We start from the raw sequence: 26,451 nt of genomic DNA on the forward strand, positions 1-26,451 counted from the left end.
TCACAGGCACACATACAACCAGTGCATGTATACAGTGTACATATACTGCACAGTGCGGTATCTTCAATGTACTATACTATTCGGAGGCAAACCTACATCCAGCACTTACATCTAACATGCGTGCACCTCCCAGCACTTTATCCTTTATGTATTGTACCACTCAAAGGCCCATATGCATCCAGCATATGCATTTTATATGCATGCACTGTACCTTTCATGTATTGTACCACTCACTGGAGCACATAATACTAAGCACATACATTTATCCTGAACTCACTGTACAGCACTACATCCTTCAGGTACCGTACCACTCATAGGCACATGTACATCCAGTACATGTATACAAAATGCATGTGTTTTTCTCTAATGCACTATTCCTGTTTTGCACCCTTCCCAGGCACACAAACACCCAGCGCAGGTACAACACTTGGGTCAAGGGTAAGTTAAGCATACATCATCAGCACTTTAAAAAGTGATTGATCCTGTAGGCCTCACTCTAGTGGCACAGGTTATAAAGGACCTGTTCACTCTTACTGATCACTACTACGTATGCTGCCAGCAACATGCTTGTGCTGCTTAACCCATGGTAAAAGTAGTTGCCTTCCATCAGTATGAGAATGGTGCTTGGGTGCCTCTCTCGGTCTAACAAGACTGCAATCCGTGAGACAGGCCTATGTCATTGCCCACATGCTGATCTTTTTATGACAACAAAAATCAGCATTGGGTATCCAGACATCAGTACACTTGGGCATTTAGGGCAGGGGTGCACATCTGTTTCAATGTAGAGGATTTTTTCATTCCAACACCCAATGTCCCTAATGTTGCTTGATGATGGGTAGGATGCACACAATCTGATCCTCTCATTACACTGATGATGGGCTGTATTTAGACTTGCAGAATCCCACTAGGCTAGATACCGCACCAGAGACAGAGCTGTCCTCTCTACTTAGTCTACCAAAAGAAGAAAGTCGGCTTGTTTTTTTCTTGTTTGCTGTGGTAGTGCGAAGAGCAGCGGAAATTCGGTGGCCCCACTTCATCTCAGCTACTATTAGTATTAAAGAATTTCCTTGAAGACTCTCTGAAGCCCTCTTGTTGAAGTCATGTTCAGCCCCTCCAGGCAGCCAGCTTGCAGCAGACTGCACAGACTAGCCTCAGGTGACCCAGACTTCTTGATGAAACACCCACTGCCTGAAAACCTTCTAATGCAGACATTCACAAGAAAAGTTTGAATGCTTTCCCTTCAGCCCCCCTGATCGAAAGTCAATATGTGTTGGTGCCTTGTTAATTGAAATGTTTTCCTCAGCTCGTCTAGCTTTACACTATTTTACACTCATGCCCATCTTATTGACCTTTTAGGACGACCTCAAGAACTCACTGGTCGAAACGATCCAAGATGAATAGAACACAGCAAAGTATGTTTTGCACACAGGCCTTAGCCCTGCTGACTGGATATGCTGTGTTTTTGGCACCAGTGTAGTGCTTAGAAGGAATGCTTCAATGCAACCGACTGGCTTTTCATGGGATATCCACGTGTTTCTGGTAGACATGCCCTTAAACATATCTTATCTGATAGAGACTACTAGCCGCAGATACCTTAATGTAGAATGATCCCAAGGCGTGAGACTGGATCTGCAAAAAACGTTCTTGGCACAGCATCCCTGCACGCCAGGGGGGACGGCACCACGGGACTCCGCCCTGACGTTGTCCACGTTTGTGACGTCAGCGAGGATACATAAGTCCCACCTGGTGCGCCTACATCAGTTTTTTCTGTTTTCCGCGGGCAACACGGATCCGGTTTGTGTCCTTGTCTGTTTTCAGGCCTTCTCTTCATTTTCATTCTTGGCGTTAGTGGAACAGTGTGCGAATGCCTTCGGGCTTCAAGACCTATACCTCCTGTTCATGTCCCATGTTGGCGACATCCCCTCACCCGATTTGCATGTGGTGCCTAGGTGAGCACCACAACTCGGAGAGCTGCGGTGCCTGCCAGCACCTTACGCCTAAATCGCGGCGGGAGCGCCGGATGAAGTTGCTGTCGGCACGCTTGTCCAGGTCATCCCAGCATCCGTCCCCCGCCTCTGAGGCAGGGGCTGCCGGTTACGTCTGCGACATCGACTCTCGCCACGGCCCCAGGGGCGTGGATCACCGGCTGGTAGGTCCTTCAATTTGTCACCGAGGCCCTGTCCTCCTTTCGTGGTGGGCGCCGGCTCCCCCCAGGACATGCGCCCCACCTGTCGCCTTCCTACCCGCTGTTTCCCGGCACAGAGGCAACTAGGGCCCTAATGACAGCCTACGCTGCGCCTCTGCAGGCTTTTTTGGCCCTTCCTCCACCTCTTGAGACGTCCGCGGAGTCCGGTCATAGGAGGGTGGTCCTTTGGGGGCTTCCCTCTTCAGCACCTGCTGCACCCTGCCTTGCCTCAAATCCCTACAGGGCTCTCTGTAAAGTCGCAGGAGATCTCCGGGACTCCGGGCTTGCCCCAGAGTCCCCCTTTGTCCTCTGAGCAGGTGGCTGCCTCACCAGAGTTCGAGCTGGCGCTGTTTCTGTGCTGGGAGCCTTCCTCATAGACTCTGATGGAGTTGTGGGTGGAGGCCGGGACCTGTGGTGCTTTCCTGAGTCCCTCTTGGTCCTTGACGCGGGTGGCTGCCCCGTCTGGGGCCGAGCTGGCGCCTTTTTGGCACCCCTCCTTTGCCGTTCCGGCGTCGACCCCGCCTCATTCTCCCAGAGAGCACGTGGGGGCAGAAGTCGACTCGGTGCCACGAATACCCACTCCGGTGCCGGTCGACGTTGATCAGGTGCCGATGGCAGACTCCACATAGCCGCGCCGGGTCGGGTTCTTGATTCGTCTCCTGAGGTCCCTTCTTCTCCAGAGGTCTGTCACCTGTTGGTGTGTCCCTCCCCGGAGACTGGGCTCTGTATTGTTGCCTTTTCACCAGCATCTTCCAGGGAGGGCTCCTCGCCTTCCCCACGGCCGAAATCCTTGAACCCTTCTTCTCGTGGCTCGCGGCTTGCTTTTCCACCGGCCTCTCCACCTTCCCCTAAGGCCCATCAGGTTCCCGATTCATCTGTGGATCCTCCTCTATTCCGAGGCTGGCCGCTTCCCCCTGGACTTGGGGATGGACGGCTCAGTCTGCAGCTATCACCCACAGAGGAATTACTTTCTCCTCCGCGACGCCCTGCTGAGGCCAGTGTTTTCTTTGTGCGAGCTATTTCCACAGGTGCTGGTATTCTGCGGATGGGTGAACCTGTCACTCCATTTCCTACGGACAACCTTTTGGAAGTTCTCCACTAGGGCTCTGGTGGACGGGAGTTGTTCCTTCCCTTTGAAGCGTCACTCTACAATTCTCTTATGGGAGCTTGGGGGCGTCCTGCCACAGGTGATCCGGTGCCTCAGGTGCTTCTGCATCACCACCGCCCTGCTCCACATGACCCTGTCCGTCTTTCCTTCCACCCTTCTACTCAAGTCTCTCTTCTGCGGAATGCTTTTGCCTGTATCGTTATTTTCTCCGTCTCGGGAGGCTCGGTGGTTGAGTCATGGGTCGTAATGTCTTTGCTTCTTGCAGTGCCACCTTACGGGCGCTTAATACTCTGTGTGTGCTGACTAGGGCTACTTCCAGTCTTTGGGTCTCTGTTGAGCCTCTTCCTTCTCATGTCTCCCATGAGGGTGCCCGTGCTGATCTGCAGGGCCATGTGTTGGATGGTAGGGAGTTGGCCGCATTTATTCTTCTTGCAGGCTTGGATGTTGCCGATGCTCTTGGCCGTGCTATCCCCACATCTGTGGTTCTCTGTCGCCATGCTTGGCTGCGTGATGCGGTCTTTCCTGAAAATATTAGAGAGCTTCTGGTTGATCTGCCCTTTGAATGGGTCCTTCTGTTTAAAACTCATGCAGACTCCGCCATTCAGGGTCTTCTTGCGGGCCTCTGTCCTCCTCCGCCTCCTCCTCAGTAGGTTGGATTGTTGATCCTCCGGGTCTTGGTAGGGGATGTTATCCCACTTGCTCCTGGAATCTGGGGTTGGAGTGTCCTTTACTCTTTCTGTGTGGGTTGCTGTGCCCATGGGGTCCCTTGGTTGGCCTACTTTTTCAGTTGGCTGCTGGTTCAGGCCCCCTTTTTTGGCTAGAGTATACCTTTTGGCTGCTTACTAAGCCTTCTGTGGTTTTTGCCGCAGGTTTATAGTTTTGTTCTCTGATGAGGGATTTCTTCCCTAAGAGTGGTTCCCATAAATTTCTAGGGACGTGCCATTCCCCATGTGGGGTACTTGTAGCTATTGTATAGCTCTGTCTTTCACTGTTAGTGTGTGGACTCTCCTTGCAGGTTCTTGCCTTTCCTGGTGTTGTTGTATTCCACTGGTGCAGTTTCTTGGCCATTACCTGGGCGTAGCTGGCGCTACTTTAGTTCTGTCTTTCAAGGTCTTGATGCGTCGATTGCCTGCCTTGGTATGCCATCTTCGGCGTTGTGCTGTGGTGTTTCGCCCCCCTGTCCGCCGTTTCGGCCTGGTCCTCTATCGGGTGTTCCAGGGGGATGCTTTCCTGTGTTGAGGGCTAGGCCCGTCCTACTTGTTTCTCCTCTTATCTTCTGGCTGGTTGCTTGTTGGCACCCAGCTGCGCCCGCCTGGACGATGTGGTCTGGACGTTTAGTTTCATGACGCTTGTCAGCGTCCAGCTGCGCCCGCCTGCTCTTTCTGGTCTACGGCTAGGGGCCTTGGAGTGGGGCCGGGCACCCCTGCTTCTTGTTTTGTGGGAGCCTTGTGGGACTATGCTTTTCTTCTCCCACCTGCCTTACTGCTGAGGCTCTGTTCTGTCTGGTCTGTTGACTTCCAGCTGTGATGGATTCAGCTGCCCTCTTCACTGGGTGTGTTCCAGGTGGAGGGCTCTTGTCTTCATTTCTACCCCTTCTCCTTGGAGTCTTTGGGTTACTCTTCTTCCTCTGTACTCCTCTGCGTTGCTTGTACCTCTGGGGCTTCCGGTGGAGGTCCCTGGAACATTGACTTCTGGCCTCCTTTCGTATTGCCCTTTCTTCCGCCTGCTTGGTGAGGTCTGGGCTGCCTCTTTTGTCCTTATAACACATCACCTGTGGGGCCGGTGTTCTTCCACGATGTTGAGGTTCTTTTCTGCTTTGGGGGGGGAATGGGCTTGTTCCCCTGTCCCTGTACTTTGTCCCTTGTTGGGGTCTTGTGTTTGCCTGAGCTGGAGAGGTCCTCCACAGACCCTCCTCCCCCTTGGGTATGGCTAGGGTATCTATTCTACGTTAAGGAATCTGCGGCTAGTAGTCTCTGTCAGATGTGCTAGTTACTTAACTTCGGTAACGATGTATCTGGTAGAGACAATTCTAGCCGCAGATTCCTTCTTGACCCGCCCTTCCTCCCCGTTCTGTGAGGACCTTTCTTTGGTCTTCTGCACTCGCCTGCCTCCGGGTGGTTGTCTTCTGCGAGTGACTTTTCTTACTTCCTCCCTAGGGGGATGCTAGTCTTGTGGTTTGCTCCATTTCTTCCCTTCTGGGGATTGATGATTTCATGTGTGCTTCTGCTCCCCTGAACCCTGGTCTCCAGTGTGGGTTCTGCTCGTGCTCTTCTTCCTTTCGTTGATTGCACTTATGACTTCTCTGCAGTCCTTGGGGTTGAGGTCTCTTTGCTAGATCTCGACACTTAGCTTTTTTTCAGAAGATGTCTCTCCCTGCTGGTGTTGTCTGGGGGTGAATTGTCATTCCTCTTCCGTTCTGGGCTTAATGCCCTTCTCTGTTCTGGGCTGTGGTTGCAGACTTCTTCATCTTCTGTGCAATTTTTCACATGCTTTTGCCACCAGCGTGGCTGTCGTATTTGTTTGCAGGCTTGCTTGCAATAGCTGTGCTCTGTCCTTTCTTTCCATGACTTTTGGTGCCATATTGCCTGGCACTATTCTGGATGATGCTGTTCCTCACCATTTGTTTCTTCCCTTTCTCTTTAGCTGATTTTTCCGCACACTATTGCAGTATTCTCACAGTTTTTGTTTGTGATGGCTCCGCGTTGTGGCGCGGAAAAGTTCTCCAAAGAAAACTGACGTAGGCGCGCCGGGGTGGGACTTGCGTATCCTCGCTGATGTCACATACGCTGACGACGTGTGTGACCACATTTACCCCTTTGTCTAATCAGATCAGGAACACGATCAGACACCACTGGGAAATATTGAACACAGGTGACATGACCCTGGGAGAACCCAGGTTCGCCTTCAAGAGGTCGCAGAATTTAAAGGATATTCTAATCAGCACTAGACCCAAGAAAGCCAGAAAGGAAACCCAACAAACATTGTGGCACCTACCTCCGGTTACGGGCCATTATCCTTGTGGAATGTGTGGGGTCTGCAGATACACCATGACAGTCAAAACCATACAGCTCTCTGAGACCTTCACATGGGAGATTAGGCACCACACTAACTGCAACACCTCACACTGTATATACCTTCTCACGTGCCCTTGTGGCTTACAGTATATCGGGATGACAACCCGTCCCATCAAAACCCGAATTATTGAACATCGCAGCAACTTTTGCTGCAAGAAGACTCACACAAAAATGTGCAAACATTATGTAGACCACGGCCATGATGAAGAATCTGTCAAGTGGGTAGTACTAGAATCCAGCCCCAATTGCCCGAAAAATGCCCTCTTTCAGAAGGAACAGAGGTGGGTCCATCGTCTATCCTCTGACAAACAAGGTCTCAACGAAGACATCCCGTGGCACTCTCTTTGAGCCATCCATTCCCAATCTATATACTGATTGCCACCATTCCTAGATAGCCTTTCAACCATCATTGGGCTGTACCCTGAATCTATACCTCCCCCCGCTGGGACCATACCTCTTAGTGAACTACACACACACTTTACATGGTTCACCTAACACTGTGAGACCATGGCCACACTGATTGCCACTCTTTCAGCCACTCCACTACTATGTGCAACCCCCTGACGGTAGCGCCTGGGTCGCTGTTTTCCTGACACACTCGGGACAGGCGATCTAGCCCCCCCTTTTTTACTTAGGACGCCAATTGAGCCCCCAGCGCCTAACCACTGATGTCACCACACCGCCTATATTTTCCATAACTATGCACAATTTTATAAACATCGAACATAGTCTGGACATACTCAGGATCACAGGCACTGATGCACCAGTCAAAGATGGCCGCCGCCAGAATGGTCGACATCACGTTAATAAGATGGTAGTTGCCCCACCACCAAAGCCGTTGTTGCGCGACATAACACATCAAGTCCGCATTAAATAAGACTTAAACCATCCAATTACCGTATAAGTGAGGCTTTGATCACAGTTTAATAGGAGCGCTATTAACAAACAAACATCACTGGGATTGCCGATACACTAGTCTAAGATGGCCGCTTCGCGATCGGCTGAAATCACGTGACACGCCTTGGTAGGCGGAGACGCGCGAAACATACCGATTCGTTGTTGTTCGTGTAAATAACCCTGACCGCCGAGCTCACACATCTACTCGAGCTCGGCGGAGAAGGGTAGGTCAAGCAGCCAGGACACAAGAGATTGGAGGTGAGTGCTGGAGTGACAAACGAGGGATGTAGAGATAGGAGCCCCTTGGTGTTGTAGATATGGTTTACCTGCTAATAATACTCTGGCGGTATGTTTACCTTCTACCTCAGTTCTGACCCAAGGACTCATCCTTGATGTCTAGCCCCGCCGACCCCTCTGGTGGCTGTTAGTTCTTAACTTATAGGTGAGTAGGGGTTATGAGCCTTCTTTAGAGCTAGTGTGTGTGGGTGTGTTCACCTAGCCACCTTAAGTTATAAATGGTGTGTCTCATTTTATTCCTTTGTAATGCCTGCACGTGCAGACATTTTAGCCTGGATAGCTGCTGTACATGTTAATCTTTTAACCCTTTTAACTTCCACCACCCCACAACAAACCACCTCACCAGCACAGTGATTGTTGTGTGTGCCCCACCACTTACACTATGCACACACAACCTTGATGGCATGCAGGGATTGGTGCTTAAAGCTCGTTTTCACCAACAGCATGCCACACTGTTCACAGTTCCATTCCATGACGTGACCTACTTTGCATTTTGCAAATTGTTTTTAACCCTTGTTGTTTATCTCTTCCCTATGTTTAGGCATAGGACAACCCCCACAGAGGTAATACACACACCACTTCGCACATGACACCAGCATGATGTTGTTCACCTTTTTATAGGTCCTGATGAATCGCGGGTAACTATTACCCATTGCGAGAAACATGTCGACCATCTTCACCCCTAGCCCCATCTAGGGTCACCTGACCTTACTCGTTGACACCTAGTGAGCTAGCCCCTTGTTTTTTAATTGCAGCCAGGGGACCCCCAGAATAAAGTGGATTCCGGTACCCGTAGCTACATTTTAACATCCCTTATCACTACCATACACCACCCTGCCCACACACCCACACCTCACCATAAGGCTGTTGGATAAAAAGATCTCCGCCAAAGAGCCCCTCTTTGAGGTGAGCCCGTCGGGGATTGCACCGCCTCCCCGACGAGGAGCAACCGCCGATGATGAAGCATGACACCCTTCTGGGTGTGTGAGGCAAATCCATCCAACAAAATGGATGCCCTAGGGTGTTACTCCTACACCTTTGGTCACGCCAGTTAAATCTTCCCCTAGTTACACATTGGAACAGTCCAGCAACCCCTCGTTGTTGACGTCAGGGTGGAGTCACGTGGTGCTGTCCCCAAGGCGCGCAGGGATGCTGTGGCAAGAAAGTTTTTCCGGATCCAGTCTCACGCCTGGGAATAATTCTACGTTAAAGAATCCATGGCCAGAATCGTCTCTACCAGATACATCGTTACAGAAGGTAAGTAACTCTTATGACTGGAGAGAAAGTAGACTCGGAGCTTGAGTGATTCAAAGATAGTTGTGCCACAACTCAGTCCTGGGGTTGTTGTCCCAAACCAGACAATTTCACCAACAGTACGAAATGGTTAGGGGCTCTTCCAGAGGCCTAGCTTAACAGCAACACCAACTTTCTCAGCTGGTGTGCAGTAAGCGGACACTTTTTGAAGCAGAGGACATTGTGGCTAACACCATTCACAGCAGCAGGGACATCTGTCCTCTAACACTTCCTTCCATGCTGTAGCAGCCTTCTATCCAGTTTGACTTGTTCTCCCAAGCCTATGACCAGCCTTTAGGGATCAGGATACATTATTTCCTCCCCAACTTGACATCCTTCATGCCAGGATGATGGGTCTTAAAAATTGTTAAGAAGGGCTACACCTGCCCTGATTCCTGGGGACGGATTGGTGTCCCTGGGCATGCAGGACACATATTGTCATGTACCTGTCCCACAAGCACACCAGTGTTACTTGTGGTTCACAGTGGGGTCTAAACATTTCTGGTTCATTATGTTGCCCTTCAGCTTTCCGTCTGCTCTTCGGATGTTCACGAAAGTGATGGGATGGTTGCTGCGCGTCTTTGGAGGACCGGGATACATGTGTTCCTGTACCTCAATGACTGGCTATTTGAGGCGGACCCACTACAGTCCGTCTCAGACTACTTCTAGAGAGTGGTTAGGCTCTTAAGTTCCTTGGGGTAATTCCATCATCGAGCTGGTGTCCCCCTTGAGAACTACACAGGTGAATCTCTTCATAGCATCTATCCTGGACACAGCGTTCAAGGCTTTTTCACGACCACTGTGAGTCCAGAACATTCAGGATATTTTGGTCTCAGACTGGCCCGCCGTCATTCAGGTTGATTCTGAAGCGTCTTTGGCTCCTGGACTTGTGCATTCTCCTCATTCCATACATTAGATAGCACATGCCTATCTTCAATGGAACCTGAGGTTTCAGTGGTCCCAGGGTTGGCATTCTGCCGCCACCCAGCTCCCACAAGGAATGACTCTGGACCTCATGTGGTGACACGAGTGCCAACCTGAACTGCAGCAGGCCACTCTTCCTTCCCCTCCCAGACTTCACAATTGTGACAGACTTATTACTGTCGGAGTGGAGAGAGGGTCATTTGGAGGCAACAAGTGTCAGAGGCCTCCAGTCTCCAGTGAAGAGCCAGCTCCACATCAGCCTTTGAAGCATTAGGCAATCCGTTTGCCCCTGAAAGCCTTCCTAGCTACTGTCAGTTAAAGGCTGATATTCGCCTTAGCAGACAACAAGACCATTGTGTGGTACTGCAACAAGCAGGACTGGCTAGGGTCCTGGATCCTGCGCCTGGAGACTGCATCTTGGGAGGTGGCTGGACCAGCAAAAGATAGCCATCCCTCTTGCCGGATCTCTGAATGCTAGAGCAGACTGCTGTCAGACCACGAATTGCATCTCTATTCCAAAGTTGCACACTACATCCTTCCTCAGTGGTCTATGCCCTGGCTAGATCTATTGTCTGCTGTTGAACGTGTAGTGTCCAGCAGAATGCCAATACCTTGTTGGAAATATCGGTCTGTCTGCTTCCCCAATCCTAAATACTTGTTTGCACTGTTGGAACGATTTAGTAATCTGCTTTTGGAACAGTTCGTTCGACATTATACTATTTCCCTGCCTCTGAATTGCACCTTATTTCACTTCATGGGCTCGGCTGAAGCCTGGGTTACCACGAAAAGTAGTGAAAGGCGGTGGGAAGGAGGGTAAGTCGATCAGCATTTGTTAGTGTCTCATACCTCTATTGTTTGTCTGATATTATCTGCTGGATTCTTGGCTTGGAGGACCTAGGAAGCATCTGTTTCCAAATAACTGGTTGGCGTGTATCACCTCTCCAGTGCAGTGTTTTCTGTAAACCTCCAACCCCCAACTTCCTCTCCAGATAAGAATATATTGTTACTTGACTTGCACCAGAAGGTGCGTTGCCTGAGTTGACTCCCTCTCCTATCGAACAGTCAGTTTAAGGAATGCTGAACCTTTTCCACCTTTCTTGCAATTCTTCTCCCAACTGCCAATTCCACAATTGCATTGTCCCTTTGGCTCGACTTTGATTGATCTCCTACCCTTAGACCCAGGCATTCCCTGCATTCTTCTACTAATCTGATGGTACAGGGCGTGTTGTTCATTTTGCACATCACCCATCTGTACCTGATCTGCCCGTTTCTGAGCTTAGCCGTAATTTCAGCAAAGGCTTTCTCAGTGGAGATGGTAGGTTGATGATTTGTCCTGGTATAGATGCATCATGCAGTCCTTGAAGTTGATGGCTGCCTGCCCTTTCGCACTGATGATGCCCTGATGATTTCCTCCTCAGTCTCCAATGAGCTTGATCTTGTGATTGTGCCTTGGTCTCTTCCTGGGTTCCAGGCGGGAGGACCCACTACGTGTTCCTGCACAAGGTATATCTCTTGGGAACCTTATTTCCCACCACTTGATTAAAATGTCTTTTGAAGAAGGCTACCATATTTATTCCTTCCATAGATTCCCTGGCATTGCTCTGAGAATATTTTTCTGTGGGATCATCCCCTAAGTCTTTTCATTTACTTTGTATCTCATCCAAATCCTTGATCAGCGCCCTTAGGGTGGCCTGGGCGTCCTCATGATTGGACTGTAGCCCTGCGGTGGCATCCTCTTAGCTGCTCACTCTGTCCCACACTGCCCGCATATCCCTAGATAGACTTGCCAGACGAATTGGACTTTTGTTCTGACCACTTGTAATAATGTCAGCGTAGAGGTCACCCGCTTTATAGAAACACAAAATAAAATGTATTATAAGAAAGAATAAAACTCTTATTCTTCATTAGGCAAAGCAGAGAATAAGTATACCACCTGCTGTATCCTACAGCATATCCTATAAATCTAGCTTTTACTCTATTTTCTCTCAATCTTTCTTTAAAAAAGATGTGTGCCTATAAGATGTTTCTTGTCATTTACTTTTAACCTAGGGATTGTTTTAAATTGGCTTCTTATCTGAACAACATTGCATAGGCTACTGAAATGATTTTTGTTTTTTTCTTAAAGTATCCCGGGGTCAGGCTTTAGGGTGCGTACTATAGGGATTCCAAGTAAGTACATTTTCTTCCTTGGCTTGAGAAGGTACTGCAACAATACTTTTTACGGTCAAAAGAATTGATCTAACAAGGAAGGTTGGCTTACTAGACGATGACTAGAATTAAAAATATTTTTTTTGTAAAGGGGGCACACCTTAAAACATCTTTAAAAAATATTAGTTGGAAAAGCCAATATAATAAATGCAAAGTAGTGTTTTAGAAGCAGCAGTAAGCCAAAGATATCTAGTAAAAATCTTTTTTTTGGGGCAGCTACTGATTTACCGAAAGTTGATCATGAGACGGGTAATTCATTATTTGCTCTGGAGTCCATTCTCTTTGGCAATGTTGATAATAAATGATTATTCAATGGGAAAAAACTGGAACAATAACATGTAAGAATTCCCTTTATTATATATGATTGAATCTACAACGGTAGTAGTTGCTGCCAGTTTTGAGCGACATTGTAGAGTTTATTTTAAAGCGAAGTAATACTTCATAAAACACATTCTTCTGTTAACATATGCACATTCATTATTTCAGACTCTCAGTGATGTCATCAAGCGTTACTCTGGAGATGGCGAGGATATCTGGAAAGCATCAAGGTTTCGGATCATAATTTGCACGTGCAGCAGTGCTGGAATGTTTTATCAAATAGGACTTAGGTAAACTGAATTACACCCCTAATTATTTAAAAGAATGTTAATAATCATGACTCTTATGATAAAGTTATTGGTATGATGGTATGGCATCTTAAGATCAATTGCTTTGCAGATTCTAAATAAAGCAGAAATGTTGGTTATGCAAACCTTGCTCTGGTTTCTTCTCCTGAAGGAGTGCAGGACAACTCATTCTAAAGCATGTACTGGGCCCAGTTCTGTTAACAATTATTGTTTAAGGTTCAAAGGTATTTTTTGCAATCCGAGTTTGCTATCTTTTTATGCACACGTTTATGCTCAAGACCATCAGCAGGACTCCTCCCATTCTGTGAGCAAAAACGATTTTGTATTTTTCTAAAATGCAACCCAATTCACCTTTTGAACCCACCATCATAACCACATTCGATATCCAGATTATGAACATATTCTTGTCACACTTGTTGGCGCCATCCCAGTATTTTCTGTCCTTTCTTGGCTACTTAGTTTGTCTATGCACCTTCCGTTCCTTAACAGTGATGGCTTACAGAACAACCCCGAATGGTCTCTTCACTTCCAGTGCTTAATTTGTGCAGTAGTGAGTTCTGTTTAGAGGCCTGACACACTCCTGGCCCGCCAATTAATACCCTTATAAGAATTTTTTTTAATGTGTTTTTTAAATTTAACAATATCACAATAAGCATTGTAACAGGACGTCGTATATGCCAGTTGCACAATATCGCTGCAGTAAATTCCTGGATAGCCAGTTATGAAGTGGGTGCATACCTTATTAGAATCTTAGGGCCAGATGTAGGAGAGAAAATACCGGTCGGTAACGGCCGATTTCGGCCCTTACCGACCGATATTTAGGATTTGGCATGTAGGGGCCATCATTTTACAGAATCGGTAAATTTACCGATTCTGTAAAATACCGAATTGGTAATTTTACCGATTCGGTAAATCCACATGTAGGTGACACTCCTAGGAGTGTAACAACTGTAGATAGTGTCCGTGCACTGCGTTTTAGGTTTATTTGAAATTTTAGGCGTGTACCGTGCTCATGAGGAACACTCCCCGTTCGGGAGTATGGAAATGAACTCTAGACTGCACTAACACGACATGTGTTAGTGTCTCCTATGGCACTGGTAAATATTTACTGGAAGCCACCAGCTTGATATTTGTAGAATAAAGTTTTTCAAACAAAAGTTTTCAATGCGCTTCTCAATTTTGTAAGTATTTTATTCATACTTTTAACATCAATTCCTTAGTTGGATGTTATTCACCGTCCATTAGGAGTTAAACCAATTCATTTTTCTTATATCCAAAACATTTGTAACTTCTTGTAATGCTTTAAACACACCCATTAGACGTCAGACGCGAGCTTTCCTCACACCGAAGGAGAAACACTTTGCAGCGCCTAAGCCGATATAGACATTTGGTAAGCAACCTAAACGGAGCGCAGTTACTACCTGAACCCCGCGCGTAAAATAGTTGCTTTTATGAGATACTATTGTTGCCTCGAACCACAAGGTGAGAAGGGTTTGTTCAGGACGGAGATAAAACACGCTTTAATACACGTGAATTAGAGCACCCCGAGATCCAAAACTTGGTCAATGCCGACATATGTTTACATGTATTTGTGTTTACTTATATTTAAATTCGTTTTTATTTGAACTTGTATATGTCGATCGAACATGAGCTATTTTGAATATGTGATTCATGGAACATTTTATATATAGTGATGAGTACATTATCTGTTTCACAGATTTCCCCGATGAAGGCCAGTCGGCCGAAATGCATTGGAAGTTACAAATGTTTTGGATATAAGAAAAATGAATTGGTTTAACTCCTAATGGACTGTGAATAACATCCAACTAAGGAATTGATGTTAAAAGTATGAATAAAATACTTACAAAATTGAGAAGCGCATTGAAAACTTTTGTTTGAAAAACTTTATTCTACAAATATCAAGCTGGTGGCTTCCAGTAAATATTTACCAGTGCCATAGGAGACACTAACACATGTCGTGTTAGTGCAGTCTAGAGGACTCCTAGGAGTGTCACAGGCCCTTAAAAGTCGGTATTTTACCACCCAATCCTATTGGGTGGTAAAATACCGAATTCAGGTGTGCATGCCCATCTGTGCATGCACACCTGTGCCATGTGACACACAGACATGCCCTTAGGGCATGTATGTGTGCCACATGTCACACATGCCTGTATTTGGGGTGCTAGAGGGTGTGAAAGTGACACCCCCTGCACCCTTGCAGTATTCGGTATTTACCGATTCGGTAAATACCGAATCGGTATTGCCCATTGATTCCTATGGGCTTCAAGGCCCGTAGGAATCAATGGGCAATACCGATTCGGTATTTACCGAATCTGTAAATACCGATTCTTACCGATTCGGTAAATGTAAAAAGAAATTTACCTACATCTGACTACTTCTAATTTACCGATTCATAAATACCGAATCGGTAAAATTCGGTATTTATGAATCGGTAAAATAGAATTACCTACATCTGGCCCGTAGAGTTCAATTGATAAGGAGAATTTGCCACTCATGTGAGAGTTGGGGCAACAACACCTCCTTTTAATTCAAATGTCAGCCGAAACATGTTTTCAAGGGTTCCTCCAAACAGGTTCAATATGATAAGAGTTAAAGTGTACCCAAGGCGTAATTAAAAATGAATCCAGTAGTCCATCAAGATTTTGGTGTCAGAAGTGCTGGCAGAATTGACCTATTTGTAGGACCCTTGAAAAGATTTTTGGAGGATACACTCCTATTGGCTGACAATTGTGCAGTGAATACAGATGTTGGACACCTGATTCTTTTTTAGGACCGAACGTACTTTTCATCTTCAGATTTTGACTCTGCACAACAGAAGGAAGGCAGAAAAGGGAGGAGGAGAAGGAAAGGAATACAGTGGCAAGGAGAGTGATCATTGATGAAAAAGATCAAGCAATAGTGAGATAAAGATACCGAAAGTAAAGGGTGGTGGAATAAATACCGGGTACCCTTGTTATTCTGCAACCGTTCCATTTGACATCACCAGCGACAGCCTTGTGCCCTCCACTGGTTCAGAACTCTGCTCCTGAATATAAATAAATTGGCTTCTTCTCCCAACACCTCCACACATTTTTGTAAAATATCCAGTTTATGTTTCGCAATTGTTAAGTGGTTTGTTTAGTGCAAGGCAGTATGCGGACGTGACCCACATGAAAAACAATACCCAGTTTTCAGCCCCTTTGTAATACATTTGGAATGTTTGTCTTTCGCATTGTTTGTGAAACCAGGGTAATGGCATCCACCACTTTTATCACTCTTTACTCCGACAGAATTAATAGACCTATCAACACTTGTAGCAGTTGAAATGGTCTCATTCAATGTAGGATGGTTGCAACAAAGCAATCCTTTGTTACATTTTGCTAAAGCAGTTGTCTATCATTTGATCTCTAATGTACTGGTTTGATCATCTGTAATCAATTTGCAGGTATAATCCGCAATATTGCAGCATAACCTTCAACACTACCTTATATAATATGCATCCTAATTATTAAAAAAAACACACACACACACTTTCTGCTAGCAAAACAGTTTCTTATTTTAATTATTAATAAAATATTTTAACTGGGCGCGTTTTAGCTCGTATGCTAAATGTTTAAGCATATTTTTACCCTAATAAATGGAATAGTAAAACTTTCTTCGTTTGGCATCGAACAGTTTGTTGTCAGTTGCCACCAAATTAAAAGGAAAATGTATGAATCGTTGGTTCAATTTAGGCATATTTTCTTCAGCAATTTTTAGAAAGTTGAGTGCTGGCACAATGTTATGCATAGTTCAGTTCATTTAAAAGTAAATGCTAAGTAGGTCACCATAAGAAAATATTCTGTATTTCATGAATATAATAAAATGTTCTAAAACAAATAAACTATGTAGAACCCTTTCACTGTGTACACAGAAATCTTGCAATATAGACCCCTTCTCAGTCCCCAAGCTCTCATACTGTGGAAAAGTAAATTTTGCCATGTTCTGTGTCCCTACGTGTCATCCATCATATGTTATGTGTGCATGATTAAATATGCATATGCATTCCCCATGTCCGATTAATGACACAATTACAGTTGTGTCCACCTCTAGTATGCCAGTTTCCAGTCCTCGTGAATACTACGAATATCAGGCCTATGTAAAGCTACGTTGCCACGTTTCTCAGTGTGCACGTTATTCTATTATAAAGTCCCCGTTTCTAGGCCTCAAAAGGGCCTGGACACCAGATTCAGCTCCTGTCTCCTGAAGCCTCGCTGAGGAGCGATACAGCCCCCACCTGTATCCTCGACCCTTCACTTACTTCCTGCCTCGCAGTGCCCGGTTCAGCTGGCTCTGCCTCTGAGTCTGCCAAAAGTATGTTATAGTTCCAGTTATCAGTTCAGTCCTCCTTCTCTGCATTCCTAAGCTACTGAATCGCATCAATAGTTTCCGTCATTGTCTAGCCTTCAGGGCTCCATGTTAGAGAAATACTACATTTAATGGTCATTTAATATTCTTCAACACGCACTACATGTAGAATAATGCATGGTCCAGTCTTAGAATCAAGTTAGCCTTTCCCCTCCTAACTTCTAGTTTATATCAACATGTTCTCTAAACATCAGATACTAGATACTGTTTAGGTACATGTCGCCCTGACTCTCCAGACTTCAGTCTCTGCTCCTAGCACAGAGTTCATAGCCCCCAGCTTCTCCTAGTGATACGTCATTGCCAGTTTGCGCGCACCATCAGGTTAGAGGTCCCGGCTCCTTAGGTAGCCCCCTCCATGGTTTCCGCCCCATTCATGACATATTCTGTTACGTTTGCATCACATGTCTATGTATACGCCCTGTTACACCTCTTTTCCCCCTTATCTTTCGCGACTGCTACGCGTCACGCCTTCTGTTCCACCCACTGCTACGCCTACTGCAATGTAATGCTATGTGTTCACGTTATGTATATATGCTCATGTATTGTTATTAAAAGTCAGCGCGCTCATCCTAGATCGAGCCCCAGCAGCTGCTGGGCCCTGTCATCCTATTCCTATGCAGGTTGTCCTGTTCCTGTCCTTATGCTGTATTAAACCTGCAAAACTCCTACTACCTCGAATCTTGACTCTTATTTATTGAGCTATCTGTTATGATATATGTCTAGTCAAAAAGAGAGGTATTATTTATTTATTTACCACATAATGGCGCCCGAATAGGGACTTGCCCTTTCCCCACGCGTCGGTGAAGCCACGCCGACCCCCTGACCCTCTGCAGTCGTGACGGAACTCTTCTGCGCAGTGGCAGATATTTCTGCTCAAGTATCCCTCAGGCCCACGGAGGAGACGGAGGAGGCGGTCCAGCATCCAGACGAGACGGTGGAGGAACGCGGCGAGTCCCGACCAGAGCCCAAGCCAAGAGTCCAAGGTCCGAGGTATCCGGAGGTCCACCCGTAACTGAAGTCCGAAGTCTGAAGTTCGTCGTCCGTCGTCGTAGCAGTCCAGTCCAGTCCGAGGTTTCCGTTCTTGCTGCCCGGTGAGTACCATTACTGGGGTAGTATCTAGACAGGGTCAATCTAAATTGACTCTGGTCCGTGGGTTGGTGGTACACAGACTCACAAACGAAGTGTTCACCTAGGTGGATACGGGTCTTGATGCGTCCCTTTATGGGACCGGTATGTTCCGTACTGTTTCAGCAGTGCATCCAGTAAACTCTAGTCTGTTCCGTTCTCGAGAAATTCTTGTGTTTCTGTTCTCAGTATTCCAGGTAGTATTCTGTTCGAACTGATTATTTTAAATGTTTTTCATGTATTTTAATGTCGTGGTATGAATGGGGAATAAGTATCGTGTTCATTGTGTATTGTATTGTGTCTAGATTACAGTTCAGTCATGCCCATATTTTCCAAGTTACGTCAGTTAAAAACTAGAAAGGGTCTGCTGGAAGCAGCAGTTCCCGTCCCGCCCAGGGACAGTCCAGGTCACTTTATGTATCAGAAACATGGCATAAGTGCCATATTGTATCTAGACTTATGGGTGGAGTATACCAAACAGTTAGAAGAAAAGTATAGATGGCCCGTATCGGGTACATGGGATGCCGAATGCATCATGCGAGTAGAAGAAGCATTATGGAAAAAGAAAGCCAGACAGTCACAGAAAGATGCCATCGAGTTATGGCGTAAAGAAGCTCATAAAAGAACTGAAAAAGAAATCAGAAAGTCAGAATTAAGTAGAGAATCCTTAGAGCGAGCCCAAGAAAAAGAATTAATCGAGATAGGTGAACAAGTCAAAGCCGAACAGTCAGACAGACAGAGGCATGCCCTTATTAAGGGTATGTATCCTCTTCTTGCCGAGGGCTTGCCAAAAGCGACCCCAGATGCATCCAGTAATTTCCCGCCACCACTAGTTCCGACCAAGCTACGTCACAAACCGACCGCAGCTGATATTTTTATTTCGTCCTATCTGGACGACACAGTCCCTGAATATGCAGATCCTGTTCGCGCTCCGCCAGTCCCTGTAAATCAGGCACATCCTGCTCCTCCAGACACCGGGGCACCCCATGCAGTACCTGCTACGGTACCCCCGGTCCAGCCAGCATTTCAATTTCCCGCTCCGCCACGAAGAATATCAGTCGACGATTCTAGTCTAGGGGCCGCAGGGGGAGGTCCTCCTCAAACCCCGCCGCCACGCAAGCGTTTATCAGCACTCGAATTACATGCTCAAGCATCACAGCGTACTCCCAAGAGTAATAAGTCTGTTGCAGAAATCAGGCAAGCCCTTGGCGAATGTGCCTATGACCCAGTCCCAGGCGAGAATAATATGGTTTTATATTCAGTACGCGTAAGGAGGGTGACCGAGTATCTAGTCACCCTACCCAATATGAAAGAAGATCTAGACAGAATATATCGTTTCATCCGTACAGGGGATGATCCAGAAAGTATTAGTGATGCCATGTCTCAAAGGAAAGCTGAGATCCAGCGTATGATATTAAAGTTTTTAATTAACTGTCTAATAAGAGAACAAGATTACCCGTCTAAAGATCCGGCCGAAATGAAAACCCTGACAAAGTGGAGTGATAATATAGCCGAGGGTAAGCACAATACCATTAGTGCCATGGAGAGTATGTACAAGAAAATCCGTAGAGAAATAATAAAGATACACGAACAACGTAAAGCAGCACAAGTAAGCGAGAAAGAAAGTAACTCTGATACTGAAGAGGTAGAGGACGAGAATCCCGCCAGAATAGCGTATGTAGGAAAATCTAGATTTCCAGATCGCCATTTACGCCTAGAACACAAGTCAATTTTCCATCATTCAGCACCAGAACAAGGTTCCCTAGAACAAGTGTTCCAAGCTACCGATCACATTCTACAATCACGAATCGGTTACAGTGAGTTAAGTACCATGCATGAACAAGGACTAGCCCGATCAGCAGTCCGATGGATTACTGATTCTACCACTTTTCCAGACGAAATAGTGGCACAAATGTTTCTGAAATTGCCCCCAGCCGAGCAGCGACTGGCGGGTATGTATATGATTCAGCACCTCATTACTTTGTATGAGGGTCAACACTCTGATCCAGGTCCGTTACATGATATCCTGAACGAGTTACTCCAGTATAGATGGAAAGGTTTAGGTACCGATTTAATTAGTGTCATTCTAGAACAGCGCCACAAATATAGAACGTTTCTGAACCCGCATTTTGTTCATGTCTCACCCCCAGAAAGTAAACCATTTTACATGGAAAGACAGAACCCGTTACGAGAAGTGCATCCAGTTAAGACAGAGGACGGTGAAATGCAACGAGTGTTTGTTTACACCCCGATTACAAAGATGGAACTCCTCGAAATGAAGAAATTAATTCCCTGTCATGACAAAGATCCAGCAGGGTTCCATAGAGAATTAAAAGACATGCTCCGTATGGGAGAATACACATACCCAGATATAATCAAAATGTTAAAGGTTCTGCTGCCCGCAGGGGTGTATGAAAAGCTCAAGGAAAAAGAATGGGAGGTGGGAGAGAAAAAGATCGATTGGGCAGTTCTAGAAGCTGAAGATAAGTCACGTGTACCAGGTACTGGTCTTGGAGATAAATGTAAAGAATTACCAGAATTATTAATACAAGTTTTACCCAGATTATTGACAACTAGAAAAGAAGACTGGGATGCAATCTCAGCCTGTAAACAAAAGCAAGATGAGGATATTAGTGATTTTTATTCTAGGTTTGAAAAATGTTTCAGTATCAACAGTGGCCTCAAGACAAGTAGTGAGTCATACCCTCACCTTTTTGTTACTAAATTAGTCGAGAATTCAAGCCCACAAGTTAAAAATCGAGTTTTGAAAGTCGAAAGCACCTGGCAAGCTAATACCCCGTCCCAGATGTTGCAAATGCTTCAGTATCACCAGAATAGAATCAGGGAAGAGCAAGAACACGAGAGAAAACGTATGAAAGACACGAAAATGAAAGTACTAGTTGCACAATCTGTTCCTCAAGACAGTCAGAAGAGGGGTCCGAATCAAGCCAGTCATCCTGCAGCTCCCGTTAAAGGGAACTGCAATTATTGTAAACAGCCAGGTCATTTTATAAATGAGTGTGCAGTTCTGAAACACAACATAGCTACTGGTAAGACTAAAGAAAGACCACGTCCGCCTAGACAAGAACAAGTTTCACAGATTTCTCAGCCACAGAATGCACCACAGACAGTTACCGCACCGCAGCCTATTGCTGCAACACAGCATGTTACATCGCAGATGTACCAGTATGCACAGTCTGAGTATCCAGAGTACCAGCAGTATTCATGAAACAGCCTAGAGAGGGAGGTAGGCTTGCCTCTCATCGAGATACCTGTAGATCAAGAAGGTCCCTATGTTCACAGTCAAGTATTAGGGAAAGACAGAAAGTTTTTGATTGATACAGGGGCAAGTAGGACCACAATTAGTCACGCCGAAGTTCCAGGGGCTCCGCTCTCAGGCTCAAGAAATGTTTCCCTTGGATTTTCAGGAAAACCTATCGTAAATGAGATTTCAAAGCCAGTTACTCTAGAAGTAGGTCCATTGTCCCGCACTACTGATCTGTTACTTACTAAGTCATGTCCAGAAAACCTATTAGGCATTAAAACACTGAAAGAGTTAGGTGCAGTTATATGCTGTTCCCCAGAGGGAATACGATTGTTCCTACGTGACTTTAAGGGTCACTATGTATTACGAGATTTTGATTCAAGACTGTCTAATGTACCGCAGCACTTATGGGCGCAAGGTCCAACTGATGTAGGTTATATGCAAATCACACCCTATCGTGTGACTCTCAAGCCAGGTGTAGTGTTACCACGAATCAGACAGTACAGATTGCCACCCGAGGCTGTAGCAGCCTTATCCAAAATTGACGAGCTCATCGCTCAAGGAGTGGTTGTAGAAACTGACTCCAACGTATGCAATTCTCCGATCATTCCAGTTATGAAACGTACTGATCCAAATGCACCCCCAGTATATCGATTATTGATCGACCTACGAGAGCTTAATAAATGTATTATTCCGCAGTACCCAGTTGTCCCAGACATCTCTTCCCTATTGACAGCCATTGATTCCGAAGCCATGTTCTTTACAGTAATAGACCTCAAGAACGCATTTTTCAGTGTCCCTATTCATTCAGACAGTCAGTTCCTTTTCGGATTCTGTTTAAATGGAAGGAGCTATATGTTCACACGCGCTCCTCAAGGTTTCACGGAAAGTCCTAGTATTTACAGTCAAGCACTCAAGAGACAACTAGACAACATTCACATGCCAACTGACACTGCCCTGCTCCAGTATGTCGATGATCTACTGATCACAGCCCGTTCTGAACGTGCTTGCGAGCGAGCATCCCTTACAGTCTTGTATTTTCTAGCCGAGATGGGGCACAAGGTGTCCCCTTCTAAACTTCAATTCTGTGTCCAGCAAGTGGTCTACTTAGGACACTTACTGTCCAAGAGGGGTAGGCAGTTGACACCAGACCGTATCCAGTTAATAGCGAGTCTTCCTCAGCCCAAGACCCAGAAGGAGGTACGTGCCTTTATCGGCCTTACTTCTTATTGTAGACAATGGATTCCCCAGTATGCATTTCTAGCCAAACCACTGATACAGTTAACGACACAGGAGGCAGCCGTATCGACTGTTCTCCCTTGGACATCTGAACATACACTTAGTTTCAATGAGTTAAAGAAAGCTTTATGCCAAGCTCCAGTTCTAGCTACACCGAACTACAGTAAGCCTTTTTCACTTTTCGTTACTGAACGTGAAGGTACAGCATTATCTGTTCTCACACAAGATCAAGCAGGACAATACAAGCCATGTGCTTATTTTTCGAGCACGTTAGATCCTGTAGCCCAGGCTCTGCCTGCGTGCCTCAAGTCAGTTGCAGCCACAGCACTAGCTATCAGACAAAGTGATTCCATAGTTTTAGGACACTCTCTGACAGTACAAGTTCCACATTCTGTGGAAGTTCTTCTGAACCGAACACAAACTCAGCACTTGACAATTGCACGTTTAACAGGTTATGAATTGACACTGTTCCAGCCACACATAGAAATCAGACGCTGCAACATTTTAAATCCTGCTACACTGTTACCATCAGTTACTTCGAATCCTGACCCACATGACTGTGTGGAAGTAGTTAACATTACGACAAAGCCAAGACAAGATCTGACAGATACTCCGTTACCAGACCCCGACCTGACACTTTATGTGGATGGTTCATGTATGAGAACTAGTACAGGAGAACTAGTAGCCGCGTATGCAGTGACTACTGACACTAAAGTTATTGAGACACACCGTATTGATACTCTGTCCGCTCAAGCAGCAGAGCTAGTTGCTCTGACACAAGCCTGTATACACGCCAAGAACTTGAAAGTTAATGTTTACACAGATTCACGTTACGCATTTGGAGTTGTACACGACTTCGGAGTGCTCTGGCAGGAGAGAGGTTTCATGACTTCTCATGGAACCAAGATTCAGCATGGTCTCCTTATTCAAACTCTGTTAGATGCCATACACTTACCGACATCTATTGCTATCATGAAGTGCAAAGCACATACGAAAGTTACTGACATTATTTCCCAAGGTAATGATCTAGCAGACCGCACAGCCAAGCTTACAGCACAGACTCTAGACATTCCAGTTAATCAGACACATACTCCAGATCCGACTACATGTATGACAGTTAAGGACCCTACACAAGATGTCATAGATATACAGTTACATGCTACTCCCGAAGAAATCAAGATATGGTCCGAACAAGGAGGGGTCCAGACAGATCAAGGATGGTTAACGAAGGGTAGAGCCACATGGTTTCTCCCCGACTCTATGGTTCAAGTCATTATTAATACCGCACATAGTCCAGCACATTTAGGAGAAAAAGCTATGTTAGACAGTATCCAGAACATTTGGTTCAACAAGCATTTACGAGCTGCAGCCAAGCAGAAAGTCCGTACCTGTATGATATGTTGTCAGTTCAATCCAGGTAAAAGTGTCCCGGTGGAACAAGGTGGTTTCCAGCCTCCTGACCACCCTTTTGAAGTCCTCCAGATGGATTATATTCAGATGGAGCGATGTCGAGGTTTCAAGTATGTCCTTGTAGTTGTATGTGCTTTGTCCAGGTGGACAGAAGCATATCCAGTCCCAGATTACACAGCCGCGACCACTGCCAAGCAGTTGGTTCGTGAGTTTTTCCCTCGTTATGGACTCCCTAGAGTCGTATATTCTGATAACGGCCAGCCATTCTCATCTGAACTCATGAAGCATGTTTCCCTTTTGTTAGGGTACCAGTGGAAGTTCCATTGTGTACGCCATCCTGAAGCAGCCGGTCTCGTTGAGAGACATAACCAGACCCTGAAAATCCGAATTGCCAAAGTGTGTAAAGAGAAGGGTGTGGACTGGCTAGTAGCTCTGCCAGTCGCTTTATTTTATATGCGCATGGTCACACATTCCAGATCAGGTCTGTCCCCGTATGAGGTCGTATTCGGCCGCCCCCCTAATATGTGGGGTACTCCTAGACCCCGAAGTATTACCGATGTTTCAAGTAATATGCTGACAGATTACCTAGCTTCCTTGATGTCTGCCCTCAACTCATGTCGTTCACAGGTTGCTGCCGCATTTCCAGACAATACCGAGGTGGCACCGCATGAAATCGTTCCAGGATCCATGGTGATGGTCCGTAACTTTGACAGATCAAGTCCGCTGGAGCCTCGATGGAAAGAGCCCCGACAGGTCCTCCTCACCACCCGTACAGCCGTGAAGTTGGAAGGACGCAAAGGCTGGGTGCACCTTTCTCATGTCAAACTTTTTAATGGACTGAAACCCGCCTTAAAGAACATTTCCCAGGATTCAAAGGATTGCCAAAATATTGTTCTCAAGGACTGTCCCGCAAAAGACATTGCTACAACCCCTCCCCTGTTAGAGAAAACTCCGCAACAGGAGTACAAGCTAAAACTTCGGTCTAGTAAAATAAGTCAGTCAGTTTGATTGTCTAAGTCCTCCCCTAGGTGAAACGGTTAGACTGTTTCTGACATGTATAAAATAGACCCCCATAGTGAGAGAGTTAGTCAAAACTCAATCCGGTGTATCATTTTTCTATGTTTCATATTGTTTCTCAGCATTATGATTTCCTGCACCAGTTATGCATTTTTCCTGTATCTCCCAGTTCTTCGTGTAAATAAGTCTGCTAATGCTACAGCAGAGCACACGTTTAGTGATCTGCCTCCTCATGAACTCTCTTACCGCCTCGCCATGCGAAATAACTCATTTATCCGCATGTTACATTACTCACACCAGACCAGCAATGCCACTAATTGTTGGGTGTGTGGTCGACTCCCCCCTTTCCAGACACCGAAGGGAGTTCTGCCACTTTTTCCTTATCCATTTTCACATAATGGTTCGTGTGGAGCATGGTCCACGTTAACGTCATCCTTAACAGATATGTCTTTTCTTAACAGTACATGTTTCCCAGACAAGCAAGGTCTCCCCCACAGAACCGGGTTAGATCTAGAAAATGAAGTGTATAATTTAGGTAATTATTCTTCGAATTTTATGGTCCTGAATGTTCAGTCTGATACTACTCCAGACTTACCCGCTATTTCAGTATTACCAGTTAAAGGCGAACTATGTGTCCGAAATTATGGTTCTGTACATGTAGGACATAGTGATTGTACTACTATTGTCAAGTATAGTGACAGTGGGAAATCTATTTTCAAAGCTTCACGTCATTCATATTTTATTTGTGGTCAAACCGCATATATTCGTCTGCCCCTCGATTGGGAGGGAACCTGTTACATTGCCTTCCTACTGCCACCAGTTTTCCTAGCCCCACCTGATTATCATAGAAATACACATCTAGTACACATTAGACATAGAAGGGAGTCCCCAATTGTCGATTATACTGAAACTACTCTAGAACAGTATACAGATTTCAACAGAGGTTTCTTTTTCTTTATAGGACCTATCCAGAATAGTAAACTAATCCGTAGGTTAACCAGAACCCTTGAAGCTGTAATAAATGAGACTGCCTCTGCTCTAGGTAACTTAACTGAAGAGCAATCTGCTATGAGATTTGTCGTTTTGCAAAATCGTCTCGTCCTTGACGTCATACTGGCCGATAGGGGCGGGGCCTGTAGAGTCATCGGATCTAGTTGCTGCATTTTCATTCCAAATAACGCGCCGTCTGTTTATTCAGCTATAACCAGACTCCATAAAATTGCCCATCTGATACACCAAGATCCAGGCACCTGGACATGGTCCGGTTGGTTCTGGAATATAATTTCCGCATGGGGATGGAAAATATTGTCCTTCCTAGGTATTGCAGTAGCGATCATATTCAGCTGCTGTCTCTGTATACAATGTGGCCCTGCGAT

The 26,451-nt window shown here is 45.9% G+C and overlaps 1 protein-coding gene across 2 annotated transcripts in view; it reads left to right on the forward strand.

The window, feature by feature from the left end:
* MOV10L1 (Mov10 like RNA helicase 1) overlaps positions 1 to 26,451 on the forward strand; it is a 1,293,514-nt gene that overhangs the window by 749,787 nt on the left and 517,276 nt on the right. For both annotated transcript variants that reach the window (XM_078678939.1, XM_078678944.1), the window contains one exon: positions 12,473 to 12,594. In XM_078678939.1, coding sequence (XP_078535065.1) covers positions 12,473 to 12,594 — 122 coding nt within the window. The remainder of the gene's footprint in view (positions 1 to 12,472; positions 12,595 to 26,451) is intronic.

The sequence above is a fragment of the Lissotriton helveticus genome, chromosome 1_1, assembly GCF_964261635.1.
Source record: "Lissotriton helveticus chromosome 1_1, aLisHel1.1, whole genome shotgun sequence".
In the NCBI taxonomy this organism is placed as follows: domain Eukaryota; kingdom Metazoa; phylum Chordata; class Amphibia; order Caudata; family Salamandridae; genus Lissotriton; species Lissotriton helveticus.